This window comes from Phocoena phocoena, chromosome 3 (genome assembly GCF_963924675.1).
Source record: "Phocoena phocoena chromosome 3, mPhoPho1.1, whole genome shotgun sequence".
Lineage (NCBI taxonomy): Eukaryota > Metazoa > Chordata > Mammalia > Artiodactyla > Phocoenidae > Phocoena > Phocoena phocoena.
Genome location: NC_089221.1, coordinates 161594729 through 161613740, shown reverse-complemented (window position 1 = coordinate 161613740; position 19012 = coordinate 161594729). Strand labels below are relative to the sequence as shown.

Below are 19012 nucleotides of genomic sequence, written 5' to 3'. Positions count from 1 at the left end.
AGGTGGGGGGGAACTGAGTCAGTGGGGGTGGAGACAGGACACTCCCACCCTGCCCCGCTTGCCCCCGCGCTCACCTGTTGGGATGGACAGGGGTGACAGGGGCCGGGAAAGGGTCGGCGAGGGCGTTCCTACCACCAGGCTCTTGCGGTTCCCGCTGCGGCAGCTGTTGGGGGGGAAGGTGGGGACAAGTCCAGGACTCCTGCTTCACAGGACCACTTGCTCGGCTGGGAGCACATGGGTGATGGCTTCAGGGCAGGACAGGAAGCTGGGGGTGACCACTCTCTCTCTGCTCCCCAGGCGGACCGCCCCTCTGCAACATCATGGCCCTGGCCCAGCTTCTCCAGCTTCTGTGTTCACAATCCCACGCCCAGGACTTCCCAGGCGGTCCAGTGGTTAAGACTCCACACTTCCAATGCAGGGGGCACGGGTTCGATCTCTGGTGGGGGAAGTTCTGCATGCTGCGCAATGCCGGGGTGGGGGGCGGGGTGGGGGGAAAGGTTGCTCCACAATCCCGCCCCCACAGCCTTGCCCACATCGTGGCCACTGCCAGGAACAATGGCAAATAAGGCAGAGGTTGGAGAGGATCCTGGAACCCACAGGTGGGTTGAGGCAGGCGCCCACTCCATTTTATGCACCTTTTCCCAGGGCCACTGCTCCAATCTCTGAGCAGACCCCCTCCCCAAGATCCCCCTAAAACGCCAATCTGATCCTTGGAAACCCTAAAGCCAGCATCTTGCATATTGGGTCCTGTTCTTGTTCTACCAAACTTTTTTTTTTTTCAAAGAATGTTTTTTTTAAAAAAGTATTTATTTGTTTATTTATTTATTTTATTTTGGGTACACCGGGTCTTCGTTTCGGCACGTGGGATCTTCGTTGCGGCACACGGGATCTTTTAGTTCCGGCATGCGGGATCTAGCTCCCCGACCAGGGATCGAACCTGGGGCCCCCCCTGCATTGGGAGCGCTGAGTCTTACCCACCGGACCATCAGGGAAGTCCCTGTTCTGCCAAACTTTTGCCCACATGTTTTCCTCCCTTCATCCCAGCTCCCTCCTGGCCACCAGACCCCTGGCCCAGGCGCCCCCCGCAACCCTTGCCCAGTAATTCCCATATGTGCCCTGGCCCCAGCCCCCGCCCTGGCAGAGGGAAGTTGGGAGCGACACGGTTCCCCCCACCCACCCCAGCAGTCGCCCGGCAACGGCTCCTATTGCTCTCGACAAGTGCATCAGCCCACACAGCCTGAGCCGCCAACGCAGCCCAGCCTTGGCGGGAGAACTGCTCAGGGAGGGAGAGATGACACCTCGGGGCCTCACAGGGCCAGGAATGGCATCCCAGGCAGAAGGCACAGTGCAGGCCAAGGAGAGTGAGGTCAGCAACCAGTTCAGGAGACAAGACATGCACGGAGGAGGGGTTCAGCCTATCCACGGCTCCATGTGCAGCTGCTCTGCTGAGCCTATTTTCCCATCTGTATACTTTGCAAAGGTGCATACACAGTGCTCAGCTTTGGGCCTGGCACTGGGTAAATTGTGGCATGTACGTATATTGTCATCTTTCTCCTGACATTACTCACAGGGCCTGGTGCATGGTGGGAGAGCAAGCAATGCCTCTCCAGCGAATTAAATCACCAACATCTGCCAATACTAATAAGCCCAGAGGAGGGAGAGACCAGCTGCACCCATTTCCCAGCCTGGAAAACTGAGGCCACAGATGTCATCAGCCACAGAGATTGTCCTCTAGTCTGAGATGCAAAAGCAAAAGCGAAACCCACAGGTTCCTGCAAAACTTCCTGTCACCACCCCCCCAACACACACACATCCGACAGCCCACATCCTCTTCCAGCCCCTCACCCCCACACTGCACCCCAATGCATCATTTTTCACTTCCAACAGCATTTGGGAAAAACACTGGGAGCCTCCCTCTTGCTCTCAGGCAGGGCTTTCTTGAAAACAACCAAATCTGAGATCCCAACGGGGAACTGGGCATCATCTGTTCAATTCCCGAGCATCTACTGAGCACCAACTGTGTGCTCAGCCCTCCCTGGAGAAGGCCCAGGACCCTGAGAAGCTGCCTAGTTTTTCAATAACCAGCCCTGTGGCACAACAGAGAGTGAGAATTATGTCAGAAAAGAGGAGCCTGAGGCCAGTTTCCTGCACCTGATCCCTGAGGTGCCCATGAGCCTTCTGTGGCTCCCCAGGTTCTGGGAGAAGAGCCTAAACCCTGGATTAGTCATTCAAGGCCCTTCAGCAGCTGGTCCCACCGCCCAGCCTTTGCCTGTGCTCCCCTCTGGTGCCCCGACCAAGCACTGGTGAGACACTCAAGCACAGAGAGGTTAAGGAACTGCCTGAAGGCACACAGCCTGACAGTGGCTGAGCTGGAATTTCAACGCAGGTCCAGCAGAGCTCACAGCCCTCACTTAGCTTCTCTGCCTTTCAGGAGAAACTGAGACTCCACTTTGCTCTGGATAGAACACCGTGATTTCCCCCCACCCCCCCATAACCGACAAACACACCATCCTCCCGCAGCAAATGTTTGCTTCTGAACCATCATTTCCGCTGACTGGGCCCCAGGGACTAAACAGCCTCAGTTTTTCCAAGAAGCTCCTCCGCAGGTCTGCCCAGAGGACAGGTTCGAATCCTGATTCAGTCCCAAATCCCTGCTGCTTCTGTCACCACCTGAGCTGCGACCCCGGCGGACAGACATCCCAATTTGGGTAAGGAGCGGTGAAAGGAAGGCGCCTGGGACCCCAGGGGATACCTGGATCCCAGTGCATCCGCCCACTTCCCCCTACCGCCGGACACAGTGGCCCTCCCCGCGCTGCCGAGACACACTTTTGGCAACTCGTGTCTGCTCGGTCGGCCTTTGCCCGCGCGAAGCCCCCTACCTCTTGGAGCGCTGCAGCAGCGCGCCCTTGGCCAGGCGGCTCCGGTGGCCGGGCGCCGCCACCGCCGTCCAGTAGCTAGGATCGGACATGCTGCTTCCCTTTGTGCCGCCGCCGCCGCCAGAGGCCCGAGAGGCGCGCGGGCGCAACCAGCGGCGGCGGGACGCGAACCTTCACGGCGGTATCTGCCCCGGGAGTCCCGCGGTGAGGGGCGGGGCACGCGCCGCGGGGCTGGGGGTGGGGGGCGAGGAGGAAGCGCGAGGCCTGGAGCGAGGCCTGGAACCCCGCCCAGGACAGCGCGGGGGCGGGGCCTGGCCTGGCGGGTGGGGCGAGCGACGCGGAAGCAAGACCTGCGAACCCGCGTGCTGGCTGGTGGGCGTGGCGTTGCCGTGGCCGCGGGCGGAGGGGCGGGGCGTTGCTAGGGTTGCGGGCGGCGGGGGCGGGGCGTTGGCGGTACCTGGATGTAGGACCTTCGAAGTTGGCTCCCTTCCTTCAAAATGTAAATCCGATCGCGCCCCTTTCTCCCCTACCTCGGCGCTAACCCCTTCTGAGTGCGGCACTCAAGACCCATTCAGCTGCCTGGCCCAGCTCATGCTACTGCACCCACGCTGGCTGTACTTCTTGGAATGCCTTTCCCGCCTGGCAAAATCCAGCGTCCCCTCCTTCAGGAGGTCTTCTCTTGTGTCTGTCCAGCTCTGTCTTCCCCAGGCTTGGGCTCCTTGAGGTCCCAGCATCTTCCAGCACTGGACTGGCACAGAGGGTGTGTTTAGCAGACTGAGTCAGGGCATCTGATATGCTCTTCCTGTCTGTACGACGGGAAAGGCCATCAGCCTGGCTACTATCAGGAGTCAGATGCCTGATTTAACTTCTCAAGCCTCAGTATTCTCAACTGTAAGATGGGAGGAAGATGGGGCTGACATGATTACACTGTGCCTCCCAAGAGTGCCTGGTAAACGTTCGATAAACGTTAGCATTAGGCAAACTTCCAGGCCTCTGGTTCCCCATATACACATGTCCCTTTGTGAAAATGTAATAAAATCAGAGGCACAGAAAGTGCCTGGTACAGAGCTGGGGGTACAGTTCATCTTCACGATGGAATGTCTGTGAATTAATGCTTCCTCCTTTCATGACAGCCCCAGGAAGTCAGGGACAGTGTCACCCTGAAGGTGGACCCTCCACAGGCCACACAACGCTTTGGGAACCGGCCGAGGCAGGACTGACCTGGAGCCCAGACCCCACATCTGAGAAAACTGAGGCGTACAGGGGGACTTGCTACCTGATGTGTAGCCCTAACCCTGCCCGTCCATCTTGCCACCGATTTTGCTTCTCAAGTCTCTTTCAGACTCCCTGCCTTGCTGCCTCCAAGCCCAGTGTCTCCTTCAGGTGGCCCACACGCAGTGGGCCAGATATCTGCTGAGTGTCTCCCCAGGCCTGCTCTCCATGCCCCCAGACTGGGGCTCAAACAACCCATATCTGGCCACTCATTCACTCAACAAACATTGAGCACCTACTGTGTGTCTGCCCTTGTACTGAACCCTGGGGATGCAGGCCACAAATAATCCCTGCCCCCAGGAGTCCCCAGTCTGGTAGGGGAGGCAGAGAGTGAACAGGAAACAATTAAATGAACAAGTTAGTTTCACACACTGAAGTTGAGGAAGGAAAAGCGCAGGGGTAAGGCTGGCAAAGGACGACTTTAGCCAGGAGGCCTCTCTGAGGTGACACTGCAGCCAGCAGTGAGACATCGAGAAGGAAGAGGAGCCAGCCATGGAGAAAGAGCATCCCAGGCAGGGAGCACAGCTCACGTGCAAAGGCCCTGAAGCAGGACTGAGGGGAAGATGCCAGCAAGACTCACCATGCGGGCCTTGTGGGCTACAGGGAGGAGTGCAGTTTTACTGCAGCAGCAACAGGGAGTCATGGAGGATGTGTGAGCAGCGGGAGGGTGTGATCTGGACTATGTCTGTAAACCCCGCCCCCCATGTCTGCCATGAGGAACAGAAGCTGTTGGGGGGGCAGGAGTGGAGGCGGCAGGAGGCTAGTGAGGGGCTGTAACAGGGTCTGGGAGGGGAGGACACAGGCCTGGACCAGGGTGGGGCTGTGGAGTAAAGTGGGTGGATTCTGGACTTATTCTGAGGCTAAAGAACAGGCTCTGCTGTGGGGTCATATGTGTAGATGAGGATGAGAGAGGTTACCCATCATCCTCATCCTTAGTCTGAGCCACGTACAGGAAACACAGCCTCCTGCATGGGAGGAATTCGAGGTCCCATAGGTCTGGGGACCCAAGTGGGGATGAAGCCACGGTCTCATGCACCATAGGCTAACGTGCTGTGTCCACAAGCTCCCCCTACCATGTGTGCCGGGGACACTTCTGCACACAGTTAGTAAAGGAGCTGCCCATCGTCCCCAGCCTGTGCTGCCTACACGCCTCCCACTATGCCCATTGTGTTGGCATCCCCAGCAGCTGTTTCTCCCACGCCCATCTGGCCTCAGTTTCCTCCTCTGCAGAACAGGGCTACAGCTGGCAATCCAGAGGGCCTGTGGCCACGGCAAAGACCTCCCGCGAAAGGCTGGCTGATCAAGTGACCTCTGGCGCCAGCCCCTTGCCCACTAGATCAAGCCCCTCCCCTACTCACACACCCTCCACGGCTCCTCATCTTACGGCAAATTCACACTCCTGGGTCAATCCCTTTCCTAGAGCTCGAATCCTAACTCTGTGCCTCAGACTTTGCCTCTCTCTGCTTGTGCCAGTAACTGTGTAAATAGGAAAGCCCTAGGTGGACAAACAGACCCCCATCTCCGACCCCACATTGGTAGGGCCACCCCAGCCCTTCATACCTGCCCATGAGCTGTCCATGCCCCTCCAAGCCCCATACTTTATGTGGCTCCCAGTGCCCTCGGTAGAAAATCCAAATTCTTCCCGTCCTTGGTGTCCAAGCCCCCAGAGGGAACACGCCTCTGACAATGCTGTTCCTGCCTGGAACAGCCTCTTTGTCGTCCCCTTGGCCATATGGGCCCAACTCATGACCTTCTCTTCAAACTGCTCCCCCCCCCCAACACCACAGGTACAGCCCTCCCAGCTGCTTCCCATTTGTCCGTGCCACAAGCATTAATTGAGCACCTGATGTATAGCAGGCCCTGCCTGAGGCTATAGGATGACCAGGACAGATCCAGGTCAGGCTTTCAGGGGGCTCTCAAACCTTTGGATGAGAAAAACAACTCAATAATCACACAAGAAAACATGGAAATCACAACCATGATGGGGTCAGGGTGAGGGAAATGGATGTGCATAATGGATGCAACCGGGGCTTGGGGGCCCTTATGGTGGGGTGGGGCAGGGGCGGGCAGGTTTAGACACGAAAGGCTTCCTATCTGAGAGCTTGATGGATACTTGACAAATGAATAAAGGAGTAAACAGAGAAAGCGGAGCTCTGGGCAGGGGGGGCAACAAGTGCAAAGGCCCTGAGGCTGGCCAGCTTATATTCTGGCAGTCCAGGAAGCCGCACGGCTAGAATAGGGTGAGCACTGGAGAGGTGGATGGGAGAACGCGGGGCGGGGGGGTGGTTCATCACAGGAGCTGGACCCACAGGGCCTTGGAGGCCGAGGGGACAAATGTGGGCTTATTCCCCCTGGAGCAGGGGAGGCAGGTACCCATTTCCCTGCCTGGCCCAAGTCAACGGGGCTCTGCTGCCCCCTGGTGGCAAGCAAGGGGCCAGTGGACTCAGCTAGAATCCCAAACTGCCTCTATTTCCTCCTGGTAAAACTGGCTTATCTGCTCTCAACAGGTCCCTTCCCTCATCTTGTCCTCACCTGAGGTTGAGGCCAAGGACCCAGAGTCAGATCTGGCCTGACACTCTCTCTCAGGGTGCCTCTGGACAACACACTTTGAGGTCCCAAGCCGAGTTTCTCCTCAGCTAAATGGGGGCGACACAGTCTCTGCCTCCCATTGGACACCCCAGCCTGGTCCAGGCCCCACCATCTCCCACCTAGATGTTGCCCTAGCCACTTCCCTGCCTCTGCCACCTCCATTCCTGTCTCCTGTCCCCAGCCAACCTTTCTTCCCCCAAGGTAGCCACAGGGGCTTTAAAAATCTTGGTCCTGCCTCAGGACCTTTGCATGTGCAGCTCCCTCTGCTTGGTGCTTCCCTTCCCCTAGCTCTGCTCAGGCCTTGGCTCAAACACCACATTAAGAGATCTCCGTCTGAATGTGTCTTGTTTGTCCATTCCCTTGTTCATTGCCTACTTCCTGAGAACTGACTGAGCGCCTCATGAGGGAGAAACTATGTTCATCTTTTCACAGCTATGCCCTTAGCACCTGGCACACAGTAGATGCCTACTTAATGAAGGTACCTGCCTGTTGCCCAGCTCCCAGTGTGGGCTCCAAAGTGTTCTCTCTTCTTCCCACTAAAGGCCCATGGGAAGAGTCTGAGCAGCTCATTCATACTAAGGTGTAAATGGTTGATGGGCCATCAAATTCTAGACATCACTGACCTGTACATCTGTCCCCTCCCTGAATTTTTGCCCAAGCTGTGTGAGGAGCCCACTATATCCCTGATGTTCTCTCCCATACAGGGGCAAGATCCTGAGACCCCGCCATCGCAGAGAGTGGCTCAAACCCTCAACAGACTCTGATGGCAAAGCTGGCCCTGACTTGGCCCCCAGACGTACTGAACCAGGAGAACTGGTGTCCCCTCTCTGAGCCTCAGTTTCCTCCACTGGGCAATGGGATCAGAAAGGGTGCTTCTCTCCCAGGGTTGCAGAGGGGACAGAAGGAACTTGAGGTGCTCAGTCAAGCTGGTTCTTTTCTCCCTATACCACTTGGCCTGGTTGACTTCAGTGCACAGGGCTCTAATGGTGGACTCTCAGCGTTAGGAATGTGTGTGTGTGTGTGTGTGTGTGTGTGTGTGTGTGTGTGTATACATTCACAGGGAGGAGCTTTCCGGCCAGCTGAGCTGGGTCACAGCACAGGAGGCCAGGCCAATTCAGCAGGGCCCTGAGCAGGCTGGGAACCCAGCACCTGTCTCCAGGAAGTCCTTGGGCAACAGCTCAAGTTCTGGCCTTGCCCTGACCGTCTATCAGAAGGGGGAACCTGCTGCCTATGACCGAATATGGAATTTTCCCATCATGGTCCTAGTGTGGATCACAGTGCCATTTTATGGAGAGGTAAACTGAGGCCCAGAGAGTCCATGTCACCAGCCCACAGTACCTTGCGGGGGAGCTGGGTCTGGGCAGCTTCCAAGTCTCTGGGGTGCCAGGGCGATGTCCGAGCCCCGCCCGCGCGCGCTGTCACTTACCTCCAGGGGTGCAGGCCCAGTGAGGGGCTGCAGGGGCTGCAGGGGCTGCTGGGACTCAGTAAGGACGGGCTCTGGCTGCTTGGAGACAGACTGCAAAGAAAGAGGCCGGGGACGGTGAACCCGGCAACGGCCCCTGCGTGTGGCCGAATGGGGAGACGGGACCGGGGTTGTGGTTTCCTTAGGGAGAAGGGGCCTGAGGCTGGGGATACTAGATCTCTCGCAGGCCGCGAGGGCGGGGCCAGGCCGTTGACCCGGGAGGGCTCCCTGGAGGCGGCGGTGCGACTCGGGGCGACTTGAACAGAGACACGGAAGAAAGGTGGTTGTCAGTCTGCCCCTCTTCCCCCAAATCTCCCCTTCCAGGTCCAAGCACTCACTCGAGGGTCAGCGCCGGGATGTGCAGCTTGTCCCTGCGGGACTTCATGACGAGGCCGGGGCCGCGTCTACGCGACCGAGTACTGACGCCCCCTTCGTGGCCGCCAAGCCCCGACTGTGTCGCGATCGGACAGACAGACAGACGCGGACAGCGGGACAGCACGCCTGGCAGGCGAGACAGACGCCGAGTGGGGCCTGGGCCGCCGGGTGGTGGTGGGGGGGCGGGCTCTCTCCGTCCCGGGGCGGGGCTCGGAGCCCCGCACCTGCGCGCAGGCACAGACCCGCAGCAAAGGTCGGATTGTGCGAGGCGGGAGCCGCGGTGCCACCCCTCCCGAGCAGGGACGCCGAGGGTGCCGGGTATCGAGCCCCCGAGCTGCACGGCCGGAAAGGAAGGGCAGTCACTGCCTTCTCTGCCGGACTTTTTGCTCCATCAACTGGCCCCGCCCCTTCCCTGTCGAGGCCTTACCTCCGCGCTCACCGAGCCCCGCCCCGCCCCGCCCCCGGGGGGTGTCTCTCGGACACCAATCCACGGTGTGCGTGCCCCACCCCAATCCTCCCACCCGCAGCCGCTCGGCCCAGGCGTTCCCGGCCGTCCGCAGCGGGTGTCACCATCCCGGCGCACACCGGAGGCCCCGACCACGCCTCCAGCACTTTGTTTCCCTGGGTTCCCTCTGCCAGGACAGTCATCCCCCTCATTCATATCCTAATTCAGCCCCACCAGCCTCCTCCCTACACGTGGACCCCTGGCGCTCAGAGCCCCACCCTCCCTCCTGCCCAGCCCTGACTCCGAAGGTTTGCGGTTGTCTGTGTCTGGCCATGGCCCCCTTGAAATCCTGGTTGGACCCGGTCAGGCACACCGCAGGTGGCAAAGACTAGACAGCCCTCAGGGAGTCTTTGTCCCGGTCCTATTCCGTGGCCCAGGACTTTGCCCTCAGTGGTTTGTACTGATTCACGGTCCACTACCCCGCCCCCAGCCTGGGCAAAGGCTGGGGACAGTGCCTGCCTTCCGGGCAGTGTCCAAGCCCCTTCCCTACTGGGGTCCTCAGGGCCCTCCCCACCAGGTGCACTATTCCCAGTCCAACAAGAGATGGTCTGGGCTTGGGGGCTACTCCCGACACCAGCCCCACCATCAGATTTCAAACTCTCATCCAACCCCCAGGACCTACCCCTTCTCCTCTCCCTCCACCTCCCCTATGCTCACTTCACCCCAGCTACCCCTGTCTCCATGCTGTTTTTCCAGTGCCAAGCTAGTTCGCACCTCAGGACCTTTGACCATGCTGTTTCCTCTGCCTGGAATGCTGTTCCCCCCACACCTTCCCCCTAGCTCTTCCTCCTCTTCCAGATCTAGTCTCAAATGTCACCTCCTCTAAGAGATCCCACATCTTCAGGGCTAAAGCCACCCTCCAGCCCCCTCTGTCTGTCTCTGTTTAATTTCTCCCCTGTATAACATCACTTCATCACTCTCCCCAAGAGAGTGCAAGCTCCATGGGCAGGGTCCAGCATTGACTCGTCACCGTGTTCCCTGTGCCTGGAACAGAGCCCAGCACACAGTAGATCCTAAAAAAATGTTTGTTGAGTGAGTGATTTCACTGAGGCACAAGGGAATTCCCACCCCCAACTTAGGCAAATGCAGCCTCCAAAGAGGGAGTGTCTGCACTCACACTCCCCCAGACCACCAGTACAAGGCAAACTCCTCCCCCTCCTGGGCTTTGATTTCCCCATCTGTAAACAGGGGAGGGCACTGAACAAATGTTTTTTGAGCTTTTGGGATCTCAAAATGCCAATCACCAGGAACATTAATGTGACCCTGAAGTGTATGATTTTCTGCCGGTGTTCCCCAAAATAGAGTGAGCTTCCTGTCATGGGAGGCATGCAAGCTGGTTCCAGGATACTTGACTGGAATTCTACAGTCTGGACTCTGGATGCCACCTTTTCAAGTTGGTTGCCGTACAGCCAGTGAAACAACCCTTATGCACCTCAGTTTCCTCGTTTGCAAACTGGCATAGTTTGTACCTCACCTCCCAGCCTGTGGTGAGGGCCACGTGAGGCACCTGTGAAGTACTTTGCAAACACCGGGGCAGGATCAAGGTGAGAAGCTTTGTAGTAATTACTAAATAAATTCACAATTTGGAGGCTGCTGCTGAAATATCTGTGCCCAGGACCACAGGGCCCCACCCAGCCCATTGGCCCCAGGTGAACTCACCCACGTCCCCGGCGCGGTAGGCTCAGCTCCTTCTGAAAAGAAAACAGGGGTCATTCTCAAGGAGACAAACTCTTCACATCCCTAGCTTTCCACCCACCTCATTTCCCAGTTGGCCCCTTGTTCACCCTGTTCCAACCAATGCCTCTTTTCTGCTCACCCCACACGTTGGGCTCAGCCCTGCCTCAGGGCCTTTGCACCAACTGTATCTTCTGCCAGGACCACTTTCCCTCCCTTCTGGTGCTTGTTAATTGAAGCTCATCCTTCAGGCTTCAGCTCAAGTGTCCCTTCCTCTAGGAAGCCCTTTCAGATTCCCAATCTACCTCCCTTCTCAGCTCCCCTACTTACATTTTTTTAAAGTCATTATTCAAAATAAATTAGTTATATTTACAAAGAAGTATGTCAGTAGTGGCTAAATACTAATAATCTATTGAGAAAAGGGAGATTCCTTAGTCATCCTCACCCTGTCCCCTCCCAGATCTGAAAGCCATTCCCCGCTCACCTTCTGCAGAATCTATGCAGGTTTGGGTCCTGGTCATTTGTGGGGGCTGGGCACACTGACCAGTGACTCCCTATTGAAGACTCTTTTAGAGCTCAGCAAGCCGATCTGCACCAACCCTGGGTGTCCTCACCATATATAGGGCAGAAAGCCCTGTGCTTGGGTTCCACTGTGACCCCAGAGTCCACCCTCAAATATGGCTTGCCCAAGAGGGCTTTTTAATTCTCAAAAGGCTGTGTGGCACAAGTTTAGAATCTGAGGACACCCAGACCTGGGTCCAGATCTATCATCTGTTCTTTCCTGGCCGTGGAACCTTGAGCCAAGTGACTGGTACTACCTGTGCTTTGGTTTCCCCATCTGTAATTTGGAGATAATGTAAGAGGGTTCTGGGGTAAAAATGATCAGAAATTATTGTTGTTGTGTTACTGTTGAGCTCAGCAAGGGCCTTCGCAGACTATCGCAATACTTGCTAAATTTTACGCACATTTACTGAGCCGCTACTACGCATCAGGAGCAGAAGCCTTTTTACAGGCGGGGAAACTGAGGCGCGGAGGGCAGCATCTGCCCACATCTCTCGACGGAGGTAGGGCCGGGAATCCAGGTCTCTGGACACCACACACACCCACACCCACACACCCACCCACCCACACACACCCACACACACACACACACACACACACACACACACACACACTGGGGCGGTTGCGCTGAGGATGCAGGACTATTTTTACCTCGGTGGGCTCAGGGCTGCCCACATCCAGAGTTGGGCGTTCGTCATGGCAACCAATGATGTCATCAGCCCCCGCAGCCAATTGGAGGGGGCCGGAAGCTGCTGGGCTCGGGATGACAGGGCTGGGAGGGGTTAACAGGGTCTCCAGGCAGGGGAAGAGGAGGATGTGCGGGGGTGGGGCGTCGCCCTGAGGCTGGACCCCGGCTACCTTGAGCTCAGAAAATCAAGTCAGAGCCCTTCAAGGTGGGAGAAGGCTCACCTGCCACCCTGAGGTCCCCTTGTTTGCTTGAATACCTCTGGGGACGGAGAGCTCACTATCATTCTGTGCAAACGTTCGTGGACCCACCACCACCGCCACCACCATTAGGGTCTCCTTCGGCCCCCTCCGGTTGTTATGAGATCTCATACCAGCTTCCTCCTCCCCTACTAACCCGCAAAACAGTGAGGAGCTGGGATCTGAACTCAGGGGTTCTTGCTGTGTCCACACATGCCACCCCCCGACACACCCCATCCCAGCCATTTCCTTCCAAAACACGGACAGTCCTGTGTTCCCAGTCTGGCTCCCTAATCTGGTCTGTGTGATCCCCGACAAACGACTTCACCCGTCTGTGCCTCAGTTTCCTCCTTTGGAAAATGGTCCAGTTACATAGGGCCCTGGGAGGAATCAAGTAGCAGGCTCAGGGCCTGGCGCTGGGGGAAGCTTTGATCGATCAGAGCCCACACAATGATTTTGTGAGGTTAATAACTACCAATTCAACCACAAATTTTAATTTACTTCCAAAATACAAAAAGATGTGAAGTGGCACAGAGAGGTGAGGGACAGTCAGCAGCCCCCCTACAAAGGCTCAGTGGAACGCTGGGCCCACATGGAACTCTCCCGGCACCACCCCCGGACCCTCTGCTCCCTGCGCCATCTGCTTCTGCCTTCAGCCCCCTCTTTGCCAGCTGTTCCTCAGCGAGTGGCTCCCGCCTAGGAAGGGGGTGGGGGTGGGGTGGGGGTGGGGGTGGTCTAACCCCCCAGAACTGCCCTTTAAAGATAATATTTATGGCATCTTCTTCTGGGCTTGACTGGGCTGGGAGATGCTGCCTCCTCACCAGAAGCCTCAGCTCCACCCTGAGGAGCCCACATTCTGAAGGAGACAGGGTAGGGCATGGACACCCCCATACTGGAGGCATCAGTAGGGATCCAGAGGAAGAGAAGGGGCTGGAGTGAGAGGGGAGCCAAAAGAGTTCCAGGAGGAGGGCTTCAGGCTGGGCTAGCAGGCTAGTGGGAAACAGTAGGGTGGAGGTGGGACTCAGCCCAGTGGGCACCAAGTCTCATCGGAAGTTGGCAGCTGGAGCGAAGAGAGAGAGGTCAGCAGGGACCACATGGCACCAGCCGGAGGGCTTCCTGGAGGAGGAGAATAGTTGGAACTGGGCCGTGAGGATGCCAGATGGACCTTCCAGGGAGCTTCCCCAGCAGCAGGAGAGACAAAGTCCAGACACAGACTGGACACCTTCTCTGTCCCTGGATGCTCTCTTTGGGGATCTGCTTTTAAAATTCTGTCGTTTGTTAAGCAAAGGGCAAAGTGGGAGATGATGAAAAAAATGATAAAATAATAGTGGTAGTAGTCCTAGTAATAACAGCTTACGTTAACTGGCGCCTACAAATGCTACACAGAAGACTGAGCTTAACCCAAACCAGAAGGGCCAGTCTCCACCTCTTCCCCTTACCCACAGCCAATGCAAACTGGTGGTCCACAGGCCAAGCCAGGTCCTGTTTACAACCTCCTAGTACTCAGTCAACCGCATGCCCTGCATTGCCACAGTCAGATTGGCCAGGATACCCCCAGCTATTGTCTGGACTGGCCAATCGGCACCTGACTTCCTCAAGCTTTTATGAATTGACTCTTTGACCTTTGGCAAGGATCACCCTCCAGGGTATCTGATTGGCTCTGACCTGATCGGCTGGGGGCGCTCTGGGCTCCAATTAAAGGAGTGTGTGACTGATGCCCCAAACCAAGGCCCTCAACATCTTTGCACCCTCAAGTGCCAGACCACTTAGAATTCCAACTCCCTGACTTCCTGGGTGTTATTTTCCTTCTCTGAGCCTCAGTTTCCCCTGGTGAAAAATAAGGCTAATAATCTCTTGGGCTGTTGGAGAACTAAATGCAGGTGCAGTGCTTAGCATTTGTAGATGCCCCTTAATGTGAGCAGTTATTATTTTAAAAATTATTTTCATGTGTCTCCTACTTGGTCCTTTACTCTAGATGCCTTCCTGGTTTCTGGCCCCCTTTTTGGCCCCCACCTGCTCCAGAGGAGTCTTTCAAAGCGCTCAGATCTGACATGACCTCCCCTGTTCCATCACCTTCCATAGCTCCCAATCACCCTAGGAAGAAAGTCTAACCTCTTCAAAATCGGCACTGGAAGCCCTGGAAGCAGATGGTCCCATCTCACATGCCCAGTTCTAGCGCTAAGAAATGGCTTCTAGCTTCCCCATAAACACATATGGTTGCATACCTCTGGGCATTTGCACGTGCCGTTCCCTCTGTCCAGAATGCCCTCACTCAACTGGGCAAACCCTACTTGCCCCTCCGCCTCCTTGGATGGAGGCCTGCCAGTGTGGGGTTGGGCTGCAGGGAGAGCCAGATCTGCCTGGGTTCAAATCCTCTGTCGCCTTACACACTGTGACACCTGGACAGAGGCTATGATTCTATGAGCCTCAGTCTTCCCATTTGTAACATGGGACTCGTCATCAGGGAATGGGTGCCTCTTCCCCATGGAACAGCAACCCCCCCGTTTCTGACGTCAGCTGCACCCCCCATTCGCCTACCCGAAGGCGGTTTCTCTATTTTAAGAGGCTGCAGGCAGGGCTCAATTCTATCTGGGGCTCCGGGCGGGGCTTGTTTCCCCACAACACCCCACTGCAAACCAGTCCTGCTGCACCCCCTCCTCTATGCTCAGGCCCCCGACTCCTGCCTCTGGCAACGGTCCCTCCCCCCGCCCCCCGCATGTCCTCAGGGTCTCTGCCTTGCAGCTCTACCCACACCCTCCCCGACTCCCAACCGAAACACATGTGGCTCTTCCTTCACCTCCCAACAAGTTCGCAGTTCCGCAGCTGGGGTTCAAGGCCTGCCTTTCCCCTCCCTCCTCGGCCTCAGTGCCCACCTCCCCACCCCATCCCCTACTTTCTAGCTTCTCTGAGCCTCATTCATTTCCCCAAACACCTACTCCCTGCCCTGCCACCAGTGGCTGCTTCCTCTGTCCCAAGGCCACCCAGCAACCCTCGGTTCAGCCGCCTTCTCCAGGGGTGCCTGAGCGTGCCCCATCGCAGCTGACACCTGTGCGGGGTCACTGCTGCTCAGGCATTCGTCTCCCCCAACAGGCTGGGAGATCCAGGAGGGCGGTTCCAGGGGTGAACCCCCCCATCCCCCGCCTCTCCAGGGGGACGGGGGTGGGGTGGGACGGGGGACTACAGCAGGCACTCAACAAACGTTTGTTGGGTAAATGATGAATCCCGGGTTCCCCCACTTGCAACTGGTGGCTTCTTACGGGTGTGGTCTAAGCCCCAGAGGGAAACGGCTAGATTGTCTAAATTCCCACTGGATGGATGGGGACACTGAGGTCCAGAGAGGTCAAGGAAGTTGCCGCCGCGGGGTCACGTGCGTTAGAATGTCAGCCTCCCCTAGGTCTGATGCCTTTTTTGCTTATCTCCTGGTGGCGCTGCCTCCCGAACACAAACCGGGGGCCAGTGGTCAGAAAAGGAGGGCCCTTCTAATGAATGGGGAAACTGAGGTCGGGAGACCCAAGAGTGCCTCCCAACGCCTCAGCCTCCCCACCCCCACCCAGGCCACAGAGCTAGCTGGCAGTGGCTTGTGCACCTGAGAGCTGGTTAAGGTCGCTGGACTGAATCCCTGCTGTGCGACCTGGGGTTTGTGACTTTCCCAGACTCCAGCCTCAGTTTCCTGATCTGACGAAAGGGCGGACTGACATCCCCAGCCTCCCCATCTTGCCTTAGGGGTGAGCTGAGGCAGGGCTGCGGTGGCGCTGCGAAGGCACGAGTCATGTATTAATACACATTAATTAATATTAATATAGCACTAGTAAAAGTATTGACACAACGAGATGAACTTATGGTGAGCGCTCAAAGGCTGTCGCTGCTCATATGATTAGAGCTGCTGGTGGAGAGGTCGAAACCTCAGCCCCTTTCTCCCACGGAGCCTCAGTTTCTCCATATGTCAAATGGACATACCCTCTTCCCAACAGGCGAAAAGCACTTTGAGATGCGGGTGGACAAGTGGGAGTCTCCGGAGCGCGCACCTCCCTCCGCCTCAGTTTCCCCTGGTCCGCCAAAGCCCCGAGCCCGGCACCCAAGCAGGTTCGCCAAAGCCCCGACCCCGGCACCCAAGCAGGTTCACTCCGCCTGCGCCCTCTGCCCGCCCGCGCAGGGGCCTCACCTGGAGCCCACGGCGCCGCAGGAGGCTCGGCTCGTCCATCGCCGGCTAGTCCGCAATGCTCGCTTGCGCCCTGCCCCGTCTCAGTCTGCCAGGCCCCGCCACACCCTGCCGTTGGCCAAAGCGGTCAGCTGACGAGGCCTGACCCCGCCCCTCTCCGAGAGCTGGTCTCGAAAGGCCCGCCCCCTTCGAGCGAGCCTGCCCCGCCCTTTCAGGCCCCGCCCCCCCCCCCCCAGAGCCTAGAAGTAAACATTTTTCAATGAATCTTCCTAGAAGGGAGAGTTATCCCCATTTTGCAAATGAGGAAACTGAGGCTCAGAAAAGTTAATCCATGTTCCCCGCCCCGGGGGGCACACAACAAGGGTGAGGCGAGTGGGGCACTCACGTCTGTGCAAAATTTAAGAAGCGCCCACAAAAAACGTCAGTAATGAAGATACACAACATTTTAATACAATAGTTTAACAAATCGAAACGAATACAAAAATGCATGATGAGCTAGACATGAACATTTTAAATAAAAACAGGATCAGACTCTGCCCTTGCACGACCCTGCCTGCTTGCCTCACTCCAAGCCTGGCCCTTGTCCCAATAAAACTTTATTTACAAGAATAGGTGGCCACTGTAGTTACCAGTTTCTTTTTTGAGGATGGCTGCCTTTGCCGAGCGCCAATTGGGCACCCGACTAAGTGCCTCATGAGGACCTCCTCTCACAGGTATCTGATGATAATTGTTCAGCCTGACTTTGCAGAAGGGAAAGGGAGGCTGGGAAAAGTCCAAGGTCCCAAGGTGGCACCCATATTCTCTCTTTCACTAGGACTCCCACTGTCTCTGCAGCTGCAGGGTCCCTTGGTTACCAACTGTTCGAGCTGGACATTAGAGTATGTTCTCAGATTGGAGGGAACCCTAGCTAAGGTCTCTGGCTAATCGCCTGTGAGGTACAGTAGTGTCCCACCAAGTTATGGTGGCCAGATTGAGCACATAAAAATACAGGACTCCAAGGCCAAATTGACTTTTCTCACACACATTTTGAAATTAACATGTAATTTACCTACCATAAAATGCACCTTTTTAAAGTGTACAATTCTGTGGTTTTTAAACATATTCACAGGGGTGTGCAATCATCACCACTATCTAATTCCAGAACACTTTCATCACCCTCAAAAGAAACCCTATACCAGTGAGCAGTCACTCCCCATTCTCCCTCCCCCAGCCCCTGTTAAAGACGAATCTTTCTGTCCCTGTGGATCTGCCTGTCCTGGACATTTCACATAAATGAAATCATACAACATGTGGCCTTTCGTGTCTGGCTTCTTTCACTCAGCAAGACGTTTTCAAGATTCATCCTTGTTGCAGCAAACGCCACTACTTCATTCCTTTTGATGGCTGAATAATATTTCATTGCATGGATCGACACATTTTGTTTACTCATTCATCCATTAGTGGACATCTGAGTTTTTCCACTTTCTGGCTATTGTGAAGAGTGCTTCTGTGAACATTCAGGTACAACTTTTAGTGTGGACATATGCTTTCGATTCTCTTGGGTATATACCTAGGAGTGGAATTCCTGGGTCCTATGGTAACTCTACATTTAAATACTCTCAAAAACTACCAGACCGTTTTCCAAAGCAGCCACTGTTATGGGTTGAATTGCATTCTCCCAAAATTCATAAGTTGAAATCCTCACCCCCGGTACCTCGGAATGTGATTGTATTTGGAGATAAGGCCTTTAAAGAGGTAATTAACTAAAATGAGGTCATGTGGGTAGATCCAAATCCAATATGACTGGTGTCTTTATAAGAGGAGATTAGTATACAAACTTGTACAAGGGAAGACCACGTGAAGACACAGGGAAAAGATACCATCTTCAAGCCGTGGAGAGAGACCCTGGAAGAAATCAAACCTGCCGACACCTTGATCTTGGACTTCTGGCCTCCAAAACTATAATAAAGTAAATTTCTGTTGTTGAAATCACTCTGTGATTTCAGTCTGTGATACTTTGTTATGGCAGCTCTACCAAACTAATACAGACACCTGGTCAAATTTAATTTCACATAAACAATGAATACTTTTTCAGTATATGTCCTGTGCAATAATTGGGACATAGATATGCTAAAAAGCTATGTGTTATTTATCTGAAATTCTAATTTAACTGGATGTTGTGTGTTTTATCTGACAACCCTACAATAAATGGACTTCATCTGGAGCTTGCATACCCCAGGTGAAGCTTACACCCTACCATGGCCAACTTTCTGTCTCTGGCTAGTTCTGCCTAAAAGTTCTGTAATCCAAGCTGGGGTGGACATGTGACCTAGAGTCCTTATCCATCTCAGTCACTGTGATTGGTTCAAGATGGAGATGTGACTCAAGCTCAGCCCTCAGGGTTCCAGCCCTGGGACTTTGGCTGGAACCCTGAGGAAAGAGAGGTTCCCTGTACTAGAGGTGGTTGGGCTGGACAGATGGGGAGCTGCTGGAGGGGAAGCCACCAGAGAGGTCTCAAATGCCCGTGATCTATCTGGAGAACTTCTTCCCAGAACCCCTTCCCAAATGACCTCTTCAAAGGGCAACAGGGAGCATTTATTGACTGACCGACTGGAGGACTGACTGAATGCAATTTT

At 55.7% G+C, this 19012-nt stretch overlaps 1 protein-coding gene across 6 annotated transcripts in view; it reads right to left on the bottom strand.

Annotated features, from left to right (window-relative positions):
• MAST3 (microtubule associated serine/threonine kinase 3) overlaps positions 1-8584 on the bottom strand; it is a 29926-nt gene extending 21342 nt beyond the window's left edge. For 3 of the 6 annotated variants that reach the window (XM_065874246.1, XM_065874247.1, XM_065874248.1), the window contains exons 1-2: positions 2880-2968; positions 75-163 (exon numbers count right to left, since the gene is read on the bottom strand). In XM_065874246.1, coding sequence (XP_065730318.1) covers positions 75-163; positions 2880-2968 — 178 coding nt within the window. Of the gene's footprint in view, positions 1-74; positions 164-2879; positions 2969-8163; positions 8254-8537 lie in introns of those variants that run through there. The other 3 variants (XM_065874245.1, XM_065874243.1, XM_065874249.1) reach the window with 2 other exon arrangements.
• Positions 8585-19012: the final 10428 nt, after the last annotated feature.